Source organism: Talpa europaea, assembly GCF_964194135.1.
Source record: "Talpa europaea genome assembly, chromosome: 11".
NCBI classification, from domain to species: Eukaryota; Metazoa; Chordata; class Mammalia; order Eulipotyphla; family Talpidae; genus Talpa; species Talpa europaea.
The window spans coordinates 27,528,806-27,547,924 of NC_140078.1; the positions used below are offsets into that span (position 1 = coordinate 27,528,806).

General features: G+C 39.0%; 1 protein-coding gene across 1 annotated transcript in view; it reads left to right on the forward strand.

The window, feature by feature from the left end:
* Positions 1-12,792: 12,792 nt before the first annotated feature.
* Positions 12,793-19,119, forward strand: part of SLX4IP (SLX4 interacting protein) — a gene marked incomplete at both ends in the record, with an annotated part of 157,692 nt that continues 151,365 nt past the window's right edge. Inside the window, 1 exon segment of the mRNA XM_084247716.1 lies at positions 12,793-12,819. Coding sequence (XP_084103842.1) covers positions 12,793-12,819 — 27 coding nt within the window.

Below are 19,119 nucleotides of genomic sequence, written 5' to 3' on the forward strand. Positions count from 1 at the left end.
AGGATTTGGGCACACATCTCTTTTACTAGAACCTGAGGACATGACTGCTCCAAGGAGTAGGTCCCTATGTCTCTTTCCGACAAAGTATTAAATAAAACATTGCCTAATAGGGAAGTATTCCAGACGAGCTGAGTGGGGATTTTCTCTGGGCATAGGAGGGGGCGGGGGAGGCTCAGATCCTGGGTCAAGTGATTGGGTTGGGGTATAGAGTGACTGACAAGTAGGACTGGTCCATGGGATTAATCTTGGTAGAAAAGTTCAGTATTTGGTCTACATTGAAAGCCAGAAAACAAAAGTGCTATTTTTTAATCACTTGCATTAGCTACCTTCCAGTGTTGAAGCATCTCTGCCTTTTGGCTTAGTTTTTCTTTCTTTTCTTTTCACAAAATTTCTGCTTGAATAATAGGAAAAGGTGATTCTTTTTTTTACACTGAAATTGCCTTTTCAAACTTTATCTAAGTGTCACCAGCAAGACCTTTGCTAATTTGTCATTTTTCCTGGTATTTTGTTAATTTTTGTGATTCCTTCTGTGATACTGGTTTTTTGGTGATAAAATTAGGTTGGGGCAGGCTGCAGGAGGCAGGGATGGAGGAGCAAGGAACAAAATGTTTTCTCATTGTTGAATTATAGTTGTTCCTAGGGTTTTTGTTGTTTTCTATTTCTGCACCTAAAGCTAATGAAAGTATTTTTTTAAAATAGAAGGAAGTATAATAATTATTTTGATAAAATTTGAAATCTAGAGATTAGAAGCCTAAAGTTAATGTCTTGTCTTTTTAATCTGGAGTAGTTGCTTTGGCTTGTGACAGAGGCCAGCAGTGCTAAAAGGAAGACAAATGTGAATTTCAGAGGGCCTTGTATTTTCCCACAGAATAATCTGGAAGGTCATTGACTTTCTTTATTAAAGTTTATCTCTGCTTTGTATTTAAATGACAGGACAATCATGTGATATTTAATCTACTTCCATTCCCTCCCTAAATTAATTTTTTAAGGATCTTAGGAGCTTTCCCTCTCTACTAAAGACACACATGCACACATTTTTGGTGGGGTCATGCACTATCAAAGTCTCCTCTGTGAAAGAATGCCTGTGTTTAGGCCAGAGAAAGTGGACTCAAGAATGCAGAATAGAAGATGAGATGTTATTTGTAAGATTTATAATATACTTCTCTGCATGCTTGTGTAAATTGTAAATTATGTGTTTTCAGATATTTGGAAAATTGATCATTTTGGAGATTGTCCTGAACTACTTAAAACTGGCAATAAAATAAAAGTTCCACTGAATTTAGACTTGAACTGGCAGCTCTGGAAACAGGGATTTTAAACCTTAGGCCTGAGTTTATAGCTCCCTCCTGAAAAGTAACTTTGAGGTCCCAGACAGTGAATTTTTAAGGTGCATATTTGCTCTCTGTGTGTGTGTGTGTGCGTGTATACATTTAGTTCTTAATAATCTAAAAACCCTCAAGATGTTTCCAGATTTAAAGCTTAATTAAAACAAAGTCTAAGAATATCTTTTCCTTTCAAATGAATGTTAGAATGTCATTATTTTAACAAAAAGTATTTTGCACTGAAAAACTCAGACTTATGGCCTAAATTTCAGTCATGCATCTGATCTGTTGCACATATTTTCAATATGAAACTGATTTTCTGTGTATCTAGTGGTGTCTACTTATGTTACAGCTCACTCATCTTTGGCTGTATGATACATGTAACTTAAGAGATTTATTTTTATTTATACCTACAAGGACTGGGGTGCAGGCCAGAGGTGCAGAGTGGGGGGGTGCGAGATCACCAGAGACAGAGTGGGGAGCAGAACAGGAGGGTATACTGAAATACACTGCTGAGGGGAGCAGCGGGTGAGACAGGAGAGGTCTGCTGTGCCATGTGGGTCAGCTCCCTGGCTGGGAATCAAACTTGTGCTGCAGTGACTAACCATAGCTTGACAGTGCTGAGACTTCAACCCCTGCACCTCCAGGGAGACCCCTTAAGTGTTATTTGTATGTTAAAATAGGTCTAGGGTTTTCAACGCGTTTAAGGTTTAATGTAGAATTTGGGAATTGAAACAGTAAAGATGCTTTAGATAAGTAGGTATAAATCTAAAAAAAAAATAGCAGCTACTCATTTAGTATCATTAAGGGACTTAAGTCAGCAAACTTTTGATGCATATGCCTGCCATGCACCAGGTATCAAAGAAGACAGGCATGAACCCTGGCCTCAGGAAACATATAGTCAGAAGAGAGACACTGAGAACTAGAGTTACAAGTTACGTGTAATTTAGGGAACTAAGTATGAGAGTGGAAGTGGTGTAAGGTGCTGGTGTGGCCTGGAAAAGGAAACAATTCACTGTGGAGATTTCAAGGGAAAAGGTGGAATCTCAATTGGATTTCAGAGGATAACTTGCCTTAGGAGAGAGGGAACATTTTGTAGTGATGCACACATTGGTGAAAGTGAGGAAAGCTGGAGCTGCATGTTCAAGGTCTTGGCTACATGGAAGTATTGAAGCTGTGAAGTTGCCTGAGCCAGGAGATGGAGGTGGAAGACGGCCAGTAAAGGACCTGGGATGCTATGAGAGAATTTTTTTTTAAATATTTATTTTATTTATGCATACAAGAGCTGGGGTACAGGCCAGAGGTGAGGAGGGTGAGTGGATTCACCAGAGATAGAGTGGGGAACAGAATAGGCAGATTGAATGAAATGCACTGCTGAGGGGAGCAGTGGGTGAGTCAGGAGAGGTCTGCTGCACCATGTGGGTAGCTCCCTGGCTACCCGGGGGATGGAACTCGTGCTGCAGTGGCTGTAGACAGCTTCATAGGTTGCGTCTCAACCCCTTGCACCACCAGGGAGGCCCCATATGAGAGAATTTTTTAGTAGGGGATTCGTGCCACCTCCAGGGACCTCTAGTAATGGTTTTTAGGATAAAAAAAGGATGTAAATAGGTGTATGGAAATAGGTGTGAGACTGTAGTTGTGGGGGACCCTCAGGATAACCATCTCTTTGGGGTCTGAAATCTCCTAGTATCACCAAGTCACAATTTTTCCTTCTTCTTGGGGGCAGATGGGTTCGTCTGTGGCTGTCATCTGTTCAGTCCCAGATGACAGCCTGTGTGCCTGTAGCATGAGAGCAGAACGTGTGCTTTCCTCAGATTCCCTGGTAAATGGTCATTCTGTATTTAGATTTCCTGTTTCTTAGATTTATAGAAGAACTGTGAGGGGCCCTCACCTCCCCAGCTGTGAGAGACTTGTGATTGGATATTGCATGGTGGTTGTCAAAGCATAAATAACAGAAGGGATCAGGATACTCTACCAGTTCCACACTCCCATCACCTATCCAGATCTGCAAAGACTCAACCGTGAGACAAGGACACCTTGCCCTGGGCATTGCCTTTGCCCATTTTTCTATTGGATTATTTTTTTTTGGATATTCATCCTTTGATGGTTAGATGTCCTGTAGCTATCTTCCAGTTTGTAACTTTTTTCCTCATATGTGTGTGGTGTATTTTAATGAACAGAAGTTTCAATTTTTCAAAACTTTTATTTTGAAATAATTATAGATTTACAGAAAGTTGGCCAAAATGATTGATTTTGTGTACCCTTCATTCAGCTTCCCTCAATAATAACGTCTGGGAAGATTATGGTGCAAATATTAAAACCAGAAAATTGATGTTGTTACAATCCATAAAGCATATTGGTATGTACAGGTTTTTTTAATACATGTATTTGTCCTGTGCAATTTTATCACTTGTGATTATTGTGTAAACAGTATCTTAATCAAGGTATAGTGTTCCATCTGCTGTAGGCTCCCTTCTACAACTGCTTTATCCCTTCCCCATCTGTACCACTGTCAACACTGTTGCCACTGAACCACTGTTCTTCTAGAATTTTGTTATTGTAAGGATGTTACATAAATGGAATCATGCATTATATTACCTTTTAAGATTCTTTTTCCTCCCACTCAGCTTAAATCCCTTGAGGTCTAAGTTGTTGAGTATATTTATATATAGCTCATTACTTATTTCTGAGTAATATTCCATGAAATAGATATACCACGGTGTGCTTACCCATTCACCCATTGAAGGACATCTGGGTTTTCAGTTTTTGGCTATTATGAATCAAGCTGCTATGTATAGGTTTTTTATGTGAGCCTGGATTTTAATTACTCTGGGATAAATTCCCAGGTGTGAAAAGTTTTAGATCTATGGTAAGAGCATGTTTGGTTTTATAAGAAACTGCAATCACTTTTCCAACAGTTTTCTTTCTTTTTTTTTTTTTTTATTTTCCTCTGCTTCTTTTGAGAGTATTTTGGTCCTTTTTTCCTCTTCCTCACATTCCGTGTTCAGGATAGTGGGTGGAATAGTATTGAGTTAGAAGATCAATTTGAGATCTTGAATATTTTGTATTTAACTTATTCCTATTTTTTTATATTTGTGGGCTGCTAGTTTAAATGATATTTTAAAGTCTATGTACATTTTCTACCTGTTTCAAAGAAATTGCCTTTAATGTATTGTCATTAAGCACGTGTAAGGAACAGGGCACTGAGCAGGTTTTCTGATCCAGCAGACCCGGTAAAGGAGGAATCAGAGTCCTCAGTGGCTTTTGCAGGTCTTTTATTTAGATTTATCAGGCACAGGGCAGGCAGGGGTGCTGGGGGGTTGGGGGGTTGGGAGGCTGGCAGTCCTCCCAGCCCCCAGCAAATCCTCACTCTATCTGGGCTCTCCAGTGTTCTCTCTGCTTCTCCTCTTCTTCTCTTGGCTTCTGTTCGTTCTTGGCTCCTGCTGGCATCCCCATGACGCTGTCCTTATAAACTCAGTCTCTCAGCCCAAGTGCCGCCATCAGGCATGCATTCAGGACCACAGGGTTCCCTCATCTATCCTAATGGCGGGAGGGCAGAAAAGCCTGATACTTTTACCTTACCTTTACAGCATGTTTGCTACATTTTTTGTAGATTTTTTTTCAGATTAAAAAATGTATATTCTCAGACTCCTACTAATGTTTTTATTTTTTTCAACCTCTTTTAAAATGAACTTTTGCTTTTTTCCTACTTTGGTTTTTTTGTATGGTGATTTTTCTAGTATTAAGCCAACCTTGCCTCCTCAGGTAAAACTTCACTTGGTTTTATTGTATTTTTTTATATGTTACCAAATTCAAGTTGCTTTTGTTTATTTAGGATTATTGCCTCTATGTTCATGTATAGAATTGACTGTGGTTTTCCTTTCTTATAATGTCCTTGTCTGGTTTTGCTATCAGGGCTTTGTAAAATGAGTTGTTTGTTTTTTGTGGGGGGTGGGCAGCAGCAATTCCCAATAGTTCTCATCTCTGGAAGAATTTGTTTACTGTCATCATTAGTTCCTTGAACTGCTATTGGATTTTGGACCAGAAAGATGTGGAAATGAAAGAGGTCTTAGAGGTCAACCTGTCTAACAGCATTGCTCTACTGAGAGAGAAAGAAATGCTGAGGCTGAAATCACTGTACTAAGATTGTTCGCTATACTTAGACAGTATTTCTGTCATTATGGAAACCCTAACCTTGAAATAAATGTAAAGCCACTTTGTACATAAGACAGAGGACTCACAGTCTTTGCATTGACGTACTGGCAAGTCTATATAAAAGTGGCTTGGAAATGATCTGTAGGGTAAGGAAAAATGTCAGGCTTTTCTGTCCTCCTGCCATTAGGATAGATGACGGATCTGTGGTCCTGAATGCATGCCTGGTGGCAGACACCTGGAGTAGGGTGTGGGCATAGGTAGATGGGATTCACCTGGGCTGAGACTGGGCTTTTAAGGGCGGCGTCATGGGGACGCCAGCAGAAGCTGAAAGAGAAGCCAAGAAAGAAGCAAGAGAAGCAGAAGCCTAGAGAAGGCCGGATTGCCCAGAGTGAAGACCTGCAGATCTGCTGGGGGCTGGGAGGACTGCCAGCCTACCAGCCCCTCAGCGCCCCTGCCTGCCGTGTACCTGGTAATTTAAATAAAAACCTGCAAAACCACTGAGGACTCTGACTCCTCCTTTACCCAGTCTGCTGGATCATAGAAAACCTGCTCAGCGGTCATTCCTGACCTTACATCATCCCAATAACCTGACAAAGCTGGTCATCCTGAGGTTTCCAGGCCCATTTGATTAAGCTAAAGAGCTGAGAGAGGAAAGGAAGCCTTGGGAGACCAACCACTGATAGCTTACAGAAATCCTAGTCAGCAGGAACCTCTGTTGAGCAGCAGTATGTAGGAATCAGTAGCTTAGAGGGGCATTATTATATATATTGCCCAGCTGGTGACCCCCACTTAATGATGGATGGAGATGAACAGCCAAGTGAAGCTATAAAATACTGAAGGCAGGTAGGCTCAGGGGAGACACATGGAAAAGAAGGGCTCGCTTCTGGGCTTTGGACGTGCACCGTGGACTTGGGGGATTTGAAGGAGAGACATGTAGAGACACTTGAAAGAAATACATGGGTGAGAGACACTGGCAGCTGTTACCGTGATTTTGCTTCAGATTTGCCTTGCTCCTTCAATCCCTTCCCGTGGTTCCCCCGTTAGAGGGTGCCTTAGACTCCTGGCAAGCTTTTGGGCCTCAGCAGCCATTTTTCGGGCGAACCCTGTTTGGCTGGACATTTACTCACAAGGGAATGTGTAATGTTGGTTTTTTTAGAGAAACTAATATCTTTTCTTATCCTCTCTATGCACTATAATTCTATTAAAGCTCTTTTACATTAAGAGTATGCTTTGTCGGGCCTCCCCGGTGGCGCAGCGGTTGAGCACTGGGTTGCGAAGCTGCCCGCAGCCTCTGCAGCGCCGGTTCGATCCCCGGCTGCTCCCCGGCCACTGGAGGAGGGTCCCACATGGCACGCAGACCTCTCCTGCTGCCCGCTGCTCCCCTCAGCAGTGTACTTCGGTCCTTCTGCCTGCTCTGCTCCCCGCTCTGGCTCTGGTGAATTCTCTCACCCTCCTGCGCTTCTGACTGTACCCAGTACTTGCATAAATAAATTTAAAAAAAAAATAAATCTTTAAAAAAAAAAAAAAGAGTATGCTTTGTCTTTTTGTGCATGGATGGCCAGACCCTGTAGAGTGTGCAAATTTGGGGATCCTAGGGTGTCCCTTGGTTGCACATGAACAACTGGAATGGTATTCATCTGGAATATCAAAGAAATAGTCAATGTTATTTTTATAGAAGTCAGTAAAGATTTAATATATATGTTGGGGAACCTCTCCCTAAAAACATCAAAAATAAAATGCGTGCTCTATGAGTTTGCGCCTGTATATGGAACATTTCTTCGTCTAACAGACATTTCTTGAGCACCCTCTAGTGTTAAATGTTTCTCTGAGGGCTATTCACCTTTGAGAACCTACTCTTCCCACCATGGATGTGTGTGCAAAATGGTTCAGGATATTTCAGTTCAGAATACTTTGTTCATTTCCCACATCTGTCTAATTTGCAGCAAAGGGAAAAAAATGCCTTTTTTAAAAAAACCTAAAATGACGTTAGCAAATATGCAGCAGGCTCAAGGTCTATGAAACTGACTGTCCAGATGTGTTAATGGTTTTATCTTGGTAGATCTCATTTATTTTTTTTAATTCATGAAGTAGTGTGATATGTCATATAGTATAATAGTAAATTAATTCAAACCACATTTTACTTAGAGTTCTTACCTTTCTTCCTTTCCCTTCCTCCCTCTCTGTGTCATCCCCTCCCCCTTCTTTCATTAGCAGGAGGCAACCAGTGCTCTTGTCACTTTGAAATCTTACTCTTTGCTGGGAACATGGGGCAAAGGGGGGGAGTGGGGGGGTGGTGAGGGGAAAAAGCACAACTATCTCAACAGCCCAGTTGGCAATTAACCTTGGCAGTTGAACTTGCAGGTGACAGATGGTGCTAGTTTGCCTTCAGGGAGCCAATAAGCCTCTCCCTTGTCCTTGGCCCTCTGTTGTTAAATCTTGGCTTGGTCCTTCAAGTTTTTGTTTGGGCAGGGTTGGGAGCACATGATCTCTACGATCTCCTTTTCCACAAAAATTGTGACTTTCTGAGGCTCCAGAAATTGTGGAAACAAATCAAAGCATTCTGTATATTGAGAAGTAGAATGCCACATATTAAAAATTTCATTAAAAAATGCAGAATGTATCATATATCTCCTTCCCATACAGGCTATTTTACATAAGCAGACTATATTGTTTTATATAAAATGTATGCTTTTCAGTTTTAGCTTTCTGTGGATCATATTTTTGACATTGGGCTTTATGATACTTTTTGAAGAATTCAGTCCTTTAAAAGTAAATACAGCTGCTCTTACTTTACCAATAAAAGTAAAAAAAAAAAGGGAGTCTACTGGAACCTTATTTTGAGTTGAAAATGTAGCCTTCTCTGTAATGTTGCTCATAATCTATCTAAGGGCAGACATGATAAGAAATCCTTGCCAAAGCTTTCGTGTGGTCCCTCTATCCTTCAGGAAAGCTGTGTGGAAAAAGCAATGTATACTTTTAAAAATAATTAGATCACACACTTCAGACCCAACAGTCTCTGCTTATCTCTATCAGTTGAACCATTTGAGTATTCTTTTAAGTACCCTGAGGGAGGAATGCTCTAAATTCTTATCATTAGTTATTCAAGTCTGATTTAATATGTGTAAGGAAACTGATTTTATGTTAATCAGGCTCAAATAATATACAGTTGACCCTTGAATAACAAAGGTTTGAACTGTGGGGGCCCATTTATACAAAGATTTTCTTGTACACAGATGACATAAATTTATGGTATTGATACTTAGTACAGCACTGTAAATGTATTTTCTTAGTAACATTTTCTTTTCTGTAGCTTGCTTTCTTGTAAGAATACAGTATATAAAACATATATACAGTGTGTTAATCGACTATATTATTGGTAAAGCTTCTGGTCAATAGCAGGTCACTTGCTCTTGAGGTTGGGGCAGAGTTTAGCACTTAAGAAAAGAAATATTGGGTCCATACAATAAATTACTTGCCATATTTCTGCTTTATTATACTGTTGTGGTGATGGTTATTATCTTAATTGGTTTTAGGCTTTACTTCTGAAACATGCCATTATTATTGAAGGTACCTTTGAATTAGCCTCTGTGCACCTACCACATACACACATACACATGCACACACACACACTACCCATCCTCATTGTTGTAAACATAATATAGTCTCAGTCAAGATTCAGCAGTTATCATGACTATAAATGTGAGTCATAACTGAGCTGTGTATGGAGTACTCTTTATTTTCCCTACAATTTGTGTTTGTTCTGAAATCAGTAACTGTCTTGTTGTGAAGTTGTTTAACTTTCCATGCACCTGTCTTAATTCAATATCACATTCTCCACCAGTGTTCTAAAATTCACATGCATGTATGCAGACACTTCCCAAGAGGCATCTTCTGGACCCTTGCAACTTGTTTAGGCCTGGACTAATGGTTCTCTCCTGGTCTAAGCAGCATTTCATGCAGGGATTTGCTTTCACTAGGTGCTCAGGGGATTTCCTCTGCCTTTTGCCTATCTCAGCCTTTCTGTTTCCTATATCTTCCTTTTTTCTTGGTTAATTTCCTCATTTTGGTGAAGCACATCTTTAGTAGCTTCCGGAGAAAGGCATGAGACAGATTTTTTTAAGATCTTGCATGTCTAAAAATGTTTTATTTTTTTCCCTCTCATGTTTAAATGCAATTGGAGGTTGGAAACAATTTTCTAAAGAATTTTGAAGATATTCTGCTTTGCTAATTAGTCTCCAACGTTGCTTTGGGCAATTTGGAGCCATGTATTCACTTACTACCTCTGCTCCCTACTTCTCCCCTGCCATACATCTTTAAGATTCCTTTTGTCATTAGTGCCTGAAATTTTATTGATATGTGCCCTAACAGAACTGTTTTGAATCCTAATTTTCATGTATTGGTCCTCCTATCCTGGTCCTTTAATTTTTCATTTATTGTCTTATTTTTTATCATTTTTGTTTTTGCTGAAATTTCTGAATGAATTTCTATATTTGATTATCCACCACTGCCATAAAGTTTTTAATTACAGCTATTATAGTTCCAATTTGGTATTCTCCAAAACTCCTTTAAAGGAAAACTTATTTATTGCCTTATGGACCCAATATCTCCTATTTCTGTGATTTTAATGATAGTTTCTTTAGAAAAAAAAAATTCTCTTTCTCTGCACAGTCTCAGTTTCAGCCAAGTAGGTTTCTGTTTTGTTTTCTTTCGTGACAGTATTTCCATAGATGGCAACTGATTCTTGGTTGTTTACTTGTATTTGAAAGTGCAACTTTATAAAGATGGAAATTAGTTCTATACACAGATGTGGGACTTGTGGGTATGTGCTTCATTTTAGAGTCATCTGTCTAGGCTGCTTCCTTGGGGAACTCTTCTTAGGTTAGTCCAGTTCACTAAATGGGGAGATTTGAGTCTCTTATTTGTAATGGCCAGGTATTATAGAGGGGTATATTAGTCAAGATTCTCCAGAGAAACAGAATGAAAGGGAAATACTACATGCATATAAACACAAACACACACATACACACACACATTTATTTTAGGAACTGACTCGTGATTGTGATTATGGAGACACAGAAGTCCTGTGATCTGCTGTTTGTAAGCTGGAGAACTTGGAAAGTCAATGGTGTTATTTAGTCCAAATCCAAAGACCCAACAACCAGGAATGTGGATGTCTAAGGGCAGGAGAAGATGGATGTCCCAACTCACAGAGACAGTGAATTCACCCTTCCTCCACCATTTTATTCTGCACAGACCCTTAACATATTGTGTGGTTCTTACCTACATTGAGGAAAACCCTATACTTTACTCATTTTATCATTTCAAATGCTAATCTCTGCCAGAACATTCTCAGACACACCCAGAAATATGTGGAGTTTCTGGGTATTCCTTAGCCCACACAAGTTGACATTAAATTAACCATCACAGGGATATGTGGGTTGAAGAAGGTATTTGTAAATATTACTTTACTTTCTCTTTGTTTTCAGTAGGGAAACTTTATGCTATGCCTCTTTTCTAGACCAGAGATCTTTTGACTTACCTTCTATAGAAAGTAATTCTCAGGCTTCTTCAAGAGGGCTGTTGTCTGACTGAGCACAAGAGTATAAGTAGCTGATTCCTTTTTTTTGGTCAAATAACATTCCATTATGTGTATACAGTCATACACCACTTAACAATGGTCATGTTTTGAGAAATGCATCTTTAAACGATTCGAATGTAGTACAAATGTCATTGAGTAATCACACAGATCTGGATAGTATAGCTTAGACCATCCAGTTTATATGGTATAACTTATATTCACCTAGATTATATAGTATAACGTGTTGGAATAGTTATCAAATTTCATTGACTGAAATGTTAAGTGGTGCTTAACTACATACCACATTTTGTTCATTCATCAGTTGACAGACACTTGAATTTCAATTTTTTTCACTACAATGAATAGTGCTGCTTTGAATATTGCTGTATACATTTTTATGTGATACCTAATAGCTATTGATATCAAGCATCTCTTCATGCACTTATCATGCTTTTGTATATATTCTTTGGAGAAATGTCTCTTCAGATCCTTTGTCCATTTAAAAATTTGTCTTTGTATGGAGTTGGACTAATTTTCTGATGTTTAAATGCTCTTATATTCCCTGATAAATCCTTGGTCATGATGTATAATTCTCTTCTATATATGTAGTTGAATTTGGTTTGCTAATATTTTGTTAAGGATTTTTGTGTCTATTCATAGGGGATGTTGATGTATAATTTTCAATTTTTGTGATGTCTCTGGTATTGGTGTCAGGATAACATTGATTCTTAGAATTGTTTGAGAAGTTTTTCTTACACTTATTTTTTTTTTTTATAGAGGCATGTTTTTTTTATTTATTTATTTGATTGTTTGTTTGTTTGTTTATACATGCACTGGGTACAGTCAGAAGCACGGGAGGGTGAGAGAATTCACCAGAGCCAGAGCGGGGAGCAGAGCAGGCAGAGGGACCGAAGTACACTGCTGAGGGGAGCAGCGGGCGGCAGGAGAGGTCTGCGCGCCATGCGGGACCCTCCTCCGGTGGCCGGGGAGCAGCCAGGAATCGAACCGGCTCTGCAGAGGCTGTGGGCAGCTTCGCAACCCAGCGCTCAACCGCTGCGCCACCGGGGAGGTCCCCTTACACTTATTTTTAAAAGAGTTTGTGAAGGTTTGGGGTTGGTATGTATTCTTTTTAGAACATTTAGTAAATACATCTGGACTGGTGCTTTGATTTGTGGACCATTTTATTTTTATTTTTATTTATTTATTTTTTTTTTATAGAGGAATGCTTTATTTATTTGTTTGCTGGTTTGTTTGTTCGTTTTTTGTTTATACATGCACTGGGTACAGTCAGAAGCGCGGGAGGGTGAGAGAATTCACCAGAGCCAGAGCGGGGAGCAGAGCAGGCAGAAGGACCGAAGTACACTGCTGAGGGGAGCAGCGGGCGGCAGGAGAGGTCTGCGCGCCATGTGGGACCCTCCTCTGGTGGCCGGGGAGCAGCCGGGGATCGAACCGGCGCCGCAGAGGCCGCGGGCAGCTTCGCAACCCAGCGCTCAACCGCTGCGCCACCGGGGAGGCCCTTTGATTTGTGGACCATTTTAAATTACTAATTTAACATAATACTTTTTGAAAGACCAGTTATAAATGAGCATTCATCTCACAAATGCCTATTGATATTTGATTATTCAGTGAACCTCTCTCCGATACAATATTCAAATAGAAAGAGATGTTGATTTATCTACTTATAACTTTCTTTTTTCTTCTATTAAAGATCTGTAATTACTCTGGAATCAGTAAGCCATGGCATCAAAGAAATTTGCTGTTAAAGTAAGTAATACTTAATAACCTTTTAAAAATGGTTAATCACTTTCTAATATAATTGGGTTCTGTGTTAATTGAAAATTAAAGCTCTGAACTTACCTCTCTTTAAATTTGGGGCTCTATTGGAAACTTAATTGAAAATTTGCATGTTAAGATTGAGATGAGGGAGAAAATTAATAGTTTATATGGTTATGGGATTTTCTAGCTTACTATCTTTTGTAAGATGCCTTTCCATCATAACTTGGTCCTTAATGTTCAAAATTATTCACATCACAATTCCTTGACATTATTTTCTTTATAACAAAGCTGATAAAAATTTAAAAGTGGGAATCATATGCTGAATCTGGGTTCTCATGCCTGCCTGTTCACTTTTGTTTTTTCTTGTGAGTGCCCTCATTCTATCCCTTGATGGCTGAAGCTGGGACCATCTAAGATGTAGAGGGATGGGTGGGTCACCTGTGAGGGTTGGTGGAGAAGATTTGATAAATTATGGGTACAAGGCTCAGAGACACTTTTGTATATGTTTTCTGTTCTTTAGGACATTTCCTTTATGCTATTTTATACTGAGTACATGTTCAAAACACCAAAATAGACTAATGACATTAGTTAACAAAATCAGATACTATTTAATATTGTAGTTGTATCTTATTTTTATCAAGTCAGTGCTTTTTCAGATTTGCAACATTTTTAAACATTTCATTGCTTGTAATTATTTTATGATCTGTAGGTCCTATAGTATTTCTTTAAGAGGTTATAAGTGGTGAACTTTCACAATTTGTCTCTAAAAATATACTTTGGTCTTCAAACCAAGTATGTAGAAAGATATTTAGTTTGTGGTAGAATTCTAGGTTATGCCTTACTTTTCATCAGCACTTTTAAAGTTATACTTCCATTGTCTTCTGGAATCTTACTGCAACTGAGAAGTGGTTTGTTTAATTATTACTGATGCTTTAAAACTATCTTTAAACTGGGCCTCCCTGGTGGCGCAGGCAGTTGAGCATGGTGCTGTGAAGGTATCCGCAGCCTCTGCAGTGCTGGTTCCATTCCCAGCGGCCGCGGAGCAACCCACATGGCGCTGCAGACCTCACCTGTCGGCCCACTGCTCCCCTCAGCAGTGTATTTCAGTCAGTCTGCCTGTTCTGTTCCCCCACTCTGTCTCTGGTGAATCCTCTCATCCTCCGGCACATCTGGCCTGTACCCTGGTTCTTGTATAAATAAATAAATCTTAAAAAAATTTTTTTTAAACTTAGTGGCTTAAATACCAAGTCATTTTGTTCTCTTTTATGATTCTTTATGCCGTCTGATAGCAGATGGTTGGTTTCTCCTCTTGATGTTGGCCACGGCTGCAGTTATCTGGGGACTCAATTCAGCTGGAACATCAAAGATGGCTGTCATTTGATACTGACTGTAGGTGGAATCTCACCAGAGTCTGTTTGTTGTGTTCCTTCAGTTCTCATTCATGTGTCTAGTCTGTGTGGCTTGGCCTTCTCCTAGAATGATCAGTTTTGAGGGACAGTCTCCCAGAGTGAGAGTTGCAAGAAGCGTAATGGCTTGCCAGTCTTCTAAAAGCCTGGGCTCAGAAGTATTAAATGCCACTTTTATTGCATTTTGTTGGTCAGAACATTTAAAGGGTCAGTCCAAGCTGCAACTCTTTTTTTTTTTTTTTTTTTTTTTTTTTTCAAGCTGCAACTCTTGATGTGAGAAGCAGCATGTATTCATAGGGATGAGGAGAATTGTGGGAGAGCCATCTCTGGAGATGTCACCACAGAAGTCTGCAGTTAGCTTCACTGTGATTCTGTTTATATTAGTTGCCAATTTTCTGTCTGGTTGCTATTGTGATTTTATGTTTGTCTTTGCTGTTATGTAATTTTATAGTGAAATTTGAATTACCAATCTGCTTTAGTTTATCTGACTTGGAATACATTGTACATCTTTGTTTGGAAGAATAATGTCTTTTATCAGTTTTGGAAAATCTGAACCATTTTTTCTTCAGGTACTGCTCCTATCTGTTTTCTCTGTTGTCCTCTTCTGTAAATCATATACAGAATTTGTTGGAAAGTCTTATGTGCTGGCGGGATGACTACTAGCCCATCTGAGAGTGAGCCCCTGTACACACAGTAAAGGACTAGGTCTCTTGCAGTAACTCTAAAATTGGCTGTGGCCAGTACGAGACACAAACCTGATTAGCTCATAAAACTTGGGTTTCTAATAATAATAATCCCAGAGATGGGTCCGTTGGTTTTCAAGCAATGCATACTTATGTGGAAATTCTGCTATTGTATTGCCACGTCTCACAGTTAATACTAGCCACACTTGGAACACAGCTTCCAGATCATACCAGGGGAGCTACCCCAGCCATCAAGCTAGCAGGTTAGGTATAGAGCCTGGCTTCTGACACATACAGAACTTTCACACATCACTCTGTAATTGCATCCTTGAGTCTGATCACGTAGGCAAGGGACCAGTGCTCCTATAATCGTGTCACATAGAAGATCTACAATGGAAGCAGTGGGATCCCATTCTGAACATTTGACATTCTGCTCTGCCAGATTGCCCTAGAGTGTCATGGTTAGCAGGGGACATGAACACCAGCTACTGATGCTGTCACCATGTGCCTTCTTTTATGAATGCTGCTCCGGTAGGCTGTGGAAGCACTGCTTGGCCATTTGCCCTCTCTTGTTTATATCTCTGTGTTGCTTTCTGAGTGCTTTTTATCAGACCTCTTTTAGTTCACTAAAAGCTTTTCATATATATTTAATCTGCTCTTTAATCTGTTCTTTAACTTATTTATTTTTGATGACTGTATTTTTCATTTGTGAATTTGTTTAGTTATATTTTTAAACATTCACATTCTGCTAGTTTTTTTAAATATATACTTGTCCTGTTTTTTTCAATGTTTTCCATATCTTCCTTTTATCTCCTTCACAATTTTAAAGTAATTTATCTCATAGTCTTTTAGATTATCCTATTACTTCCCACTATTTATAAATAATAGAGTAAAATTGGTCATTAAAGTTGCTGGTTGTTTATGTGTGTAATTAATTGTATGTTTATTATCAGTCACATCCTACACACACACACACACACACACACACACTCACACACGGTGGAAAGACCTATGAGCCCTGCAGAGCAGTTGAGCAGTTTAAAGTTTACATCTGCTGGAGCCATTGACATTTCAGTGGTTTTGGACCAGGTTTGGTAATAATCTCATGGCTTGGGATTCCACTACCTCGTGGGTAGTGTAACTTTGCAGCCCACAACAGATTCTGGCACATGCTTAGTGTTTTTAGTATTTTCCACTATTTTCTTTGCTGTTCTCCCTTCCTCTCCCTTCTCCCAACACCGTGGTTGGATGGCAAGCTTCCATGTTGCTTCTCTTGGTCAGGGAGTGAATTTTTTTAGTTGCATTTTCATGAAAGCCACAGTTTCTCAAAAGAATGAAAGAAAAATCTCTACTGGATAATTCCTACTCCAAGAAATTATAAACAAACTTACCCATATGAAAGTATTATATGAGGGATATCTGTAAATCGAACGTTTATGTGTCTAACTTTGTATTATGTGCAAAGCTGATGTAATTAACTGAAGGTTGGGGTTCTAAACAACTCTGGGCTTAACTGAAATGTGTTCATTCCCAACTCCTCTTTCTTTTTTACCCATTTTGGGTAGCTCTCAGCTCTCATAATTCACAAATATTCTGACACCCACGGTCCACCCTTTGGATCCTCCAAGGGGTGATATTTTTTCCTTATGCTATATTGAGATATAATTGATGTGTAACATTATGTAAGTTTAAGGTGTATGATGTGATCAGTTGATAAATGCATATATTGTTAAATATTTGCCATAATAAGGTTAGTGAGCACATCCTTCACCTTACGTAAATACCATATTCTTGTTGTTATGGTGAGAACATTAAAGCTGTATTCTCATAGAAACTTACAAGTATACAATATAGTATTGTTAATTGTAGTCACCATACTGTATATTAGATCCCTGCAACTATTTGCCTTATAACTGAAGGTCTGTACCCTTAAAACAGCGTCTTCCCATTTCTCTTATATCACTTATCAACGCAACCTCCAGAACCCCAGAACTCCAGAACCCCAGTTGAGTGTTTTAGATTCTACATCTAAGTAAGATCAGACTTCTTTCATTGGCACAGTGCCCTCAAAGTCTAGCAATATTGTTGCAGGTGGCAGAATTTCCTTTTTGATATGACTGAATCATATTCATGTGTGTATGTGTGTGTGTGTGTGTATTCCATTTTCTTATCCATTCATTTATTGATGGACATTTAGTTTGTTACCATGTCTTGACTGTTGTGAATAAATCTGCAATGACATGGAAATGCAGCTATCTTTTTGAAATACTGATTTATTTCCTTTGACTATACACTCAGAAGTGGGGTTCCTGAGTCATATGGTAGTTCCAATTTTAATTTTTTGAGAAATTACCATACTGTTTCCACAGTGACTACACAATTTGCGTTCCCACAAATTGTGTACCACTGTTCCCTTTGTAACCTCACCAGTAGCTGTTATCTCATGTCTCTTTGATAATAGATATTCTTACAGGTATGAGGTGATACCTCATTGTGGTTTTGGTTTGCATTTCCAAAAGAGTGCTTATTGTTTAGTAGTTTTATGGACTTAGTAATTTTACTCGTCTTTTTTAGGGAACCACCTTTGGGCTTTGATTTTCTTTCCTATAGTATGTTTTGTTTTCTACCAGTTTTAATTTTTATTTATTGTTTCCTATCTTCTACTTTGAGCAAACTTGTTCTTTTTCCAGCTTAAATCATTGACTTTAGCTTTTCTTCTTTTCTAATATATGTTTAAAGTTTCGCATCTTTCTCTAAACATTTCCAACTTTGATTGTATCTTTCTTGTTTTGATAAAGAAAGATGCAGCTCAGGTAGGGATTTTGTTATCATTCATGTATCATGTCAAAATATTTTCTAATTTTCATTGGAGTTCATTTTTTATCAATGGGTTATTTAAATGTAAGTCATATAGATTCTAAGTATTTGGGAATTTTCTAATCATCTCATTATTGGTATTTGGCATAATTCCTCTCCTTGGTAAATGTTCCATAAGTACTTGAAAATGGGATGGTTGTCAGGTATATTGAACTATAAATGTGTCTTAGTCATACTTCTTTTTTTCTTTTTTAAAGATTTATTTATTTATTTATTTATTTATTTATTTATTTATACAAGCACTGGGTACAGCCAGAAGCGTGGGAGGGTGAGAGAATTCACCAGAACCAGAGCGGGGAGCAGAGCAGGCAGAAGGCTGAAGTACACTGTGAGGGGAGCAGCGGATGGCAGGAGGGGTCTGCGCACCATGTGGGACCCTCCTCTGGTGGCCGGGGAGCAGCCAGGGATCGAACCGGTGCTGCAGAGGCTGCGGGCAGTTTCGCAATCCAGCGCTCAACCGCTGCGCCACCGGGGAGGCCCTTAGTCATGCTTCTTAACCTAAATCTACTTGTCTAATATTAGTAGACCTGTATTTGATATCCCCTAGCCAAATATCTGGCTCCCCTCTGCTTCCCAAAGCCCAGCAGTCTATAGATAGGTCTCACCCATGCACATAGTTTCCAGTCAGCATTTCATGGTCTGTTGTTAATTGTGAATGGACAGGAGAATATCATCAGAGATTTCAAGAAAATTCAAGAAAGAAAGAACAGAGCAAGAGAAAGAGACAGTAAATAGGGTTTGGAGAGATTCTAGGAGCAAGAGAAGAATTTAAAAGTACTATAATTAATATCCTCAGAGCAATAAAGGAAGCTTCTATAACCATGTAGCAAAATTGGATATTTCTAAGACTGGGAAGGAGCTATGTCAATTAAAAATATAATAGAAATAAAAATTCAATAAAATATGAAAAAACAATGGAGGAATACTGCCCAGGAAGTGAAGCAAAAAGATAATAGATAAGAGGTGTCTGTGCTGGGTGGAGGGTGGGGGGGTGGAGAAGGTTGCAGTGTGGATAACACAAGAATACGAGAGGGTCAGTCTTGAATGAAAATTGTAGTTCTAGAAAGGAAAAAAGAAGGGGGTTGAGAAGAAATTATGAAAGAAACAATGCAATAAAATTTACTAGAAATGAAGGACACAAAGTTTCTTCCTTGAAAGGTGTTTTGAGTAGGTCCCTAACAAAGTCAGTGAAAAACAGTTGTATCAAAGAACATCATCTTAAAATTTCAGAATACTGGGAATACAGAGGAGGTCCTAAAAGAAAAATAGATCACATGTAAGGGATAGTAGGCTAATTCCCTCAGTATTCTTTGATAATGGTT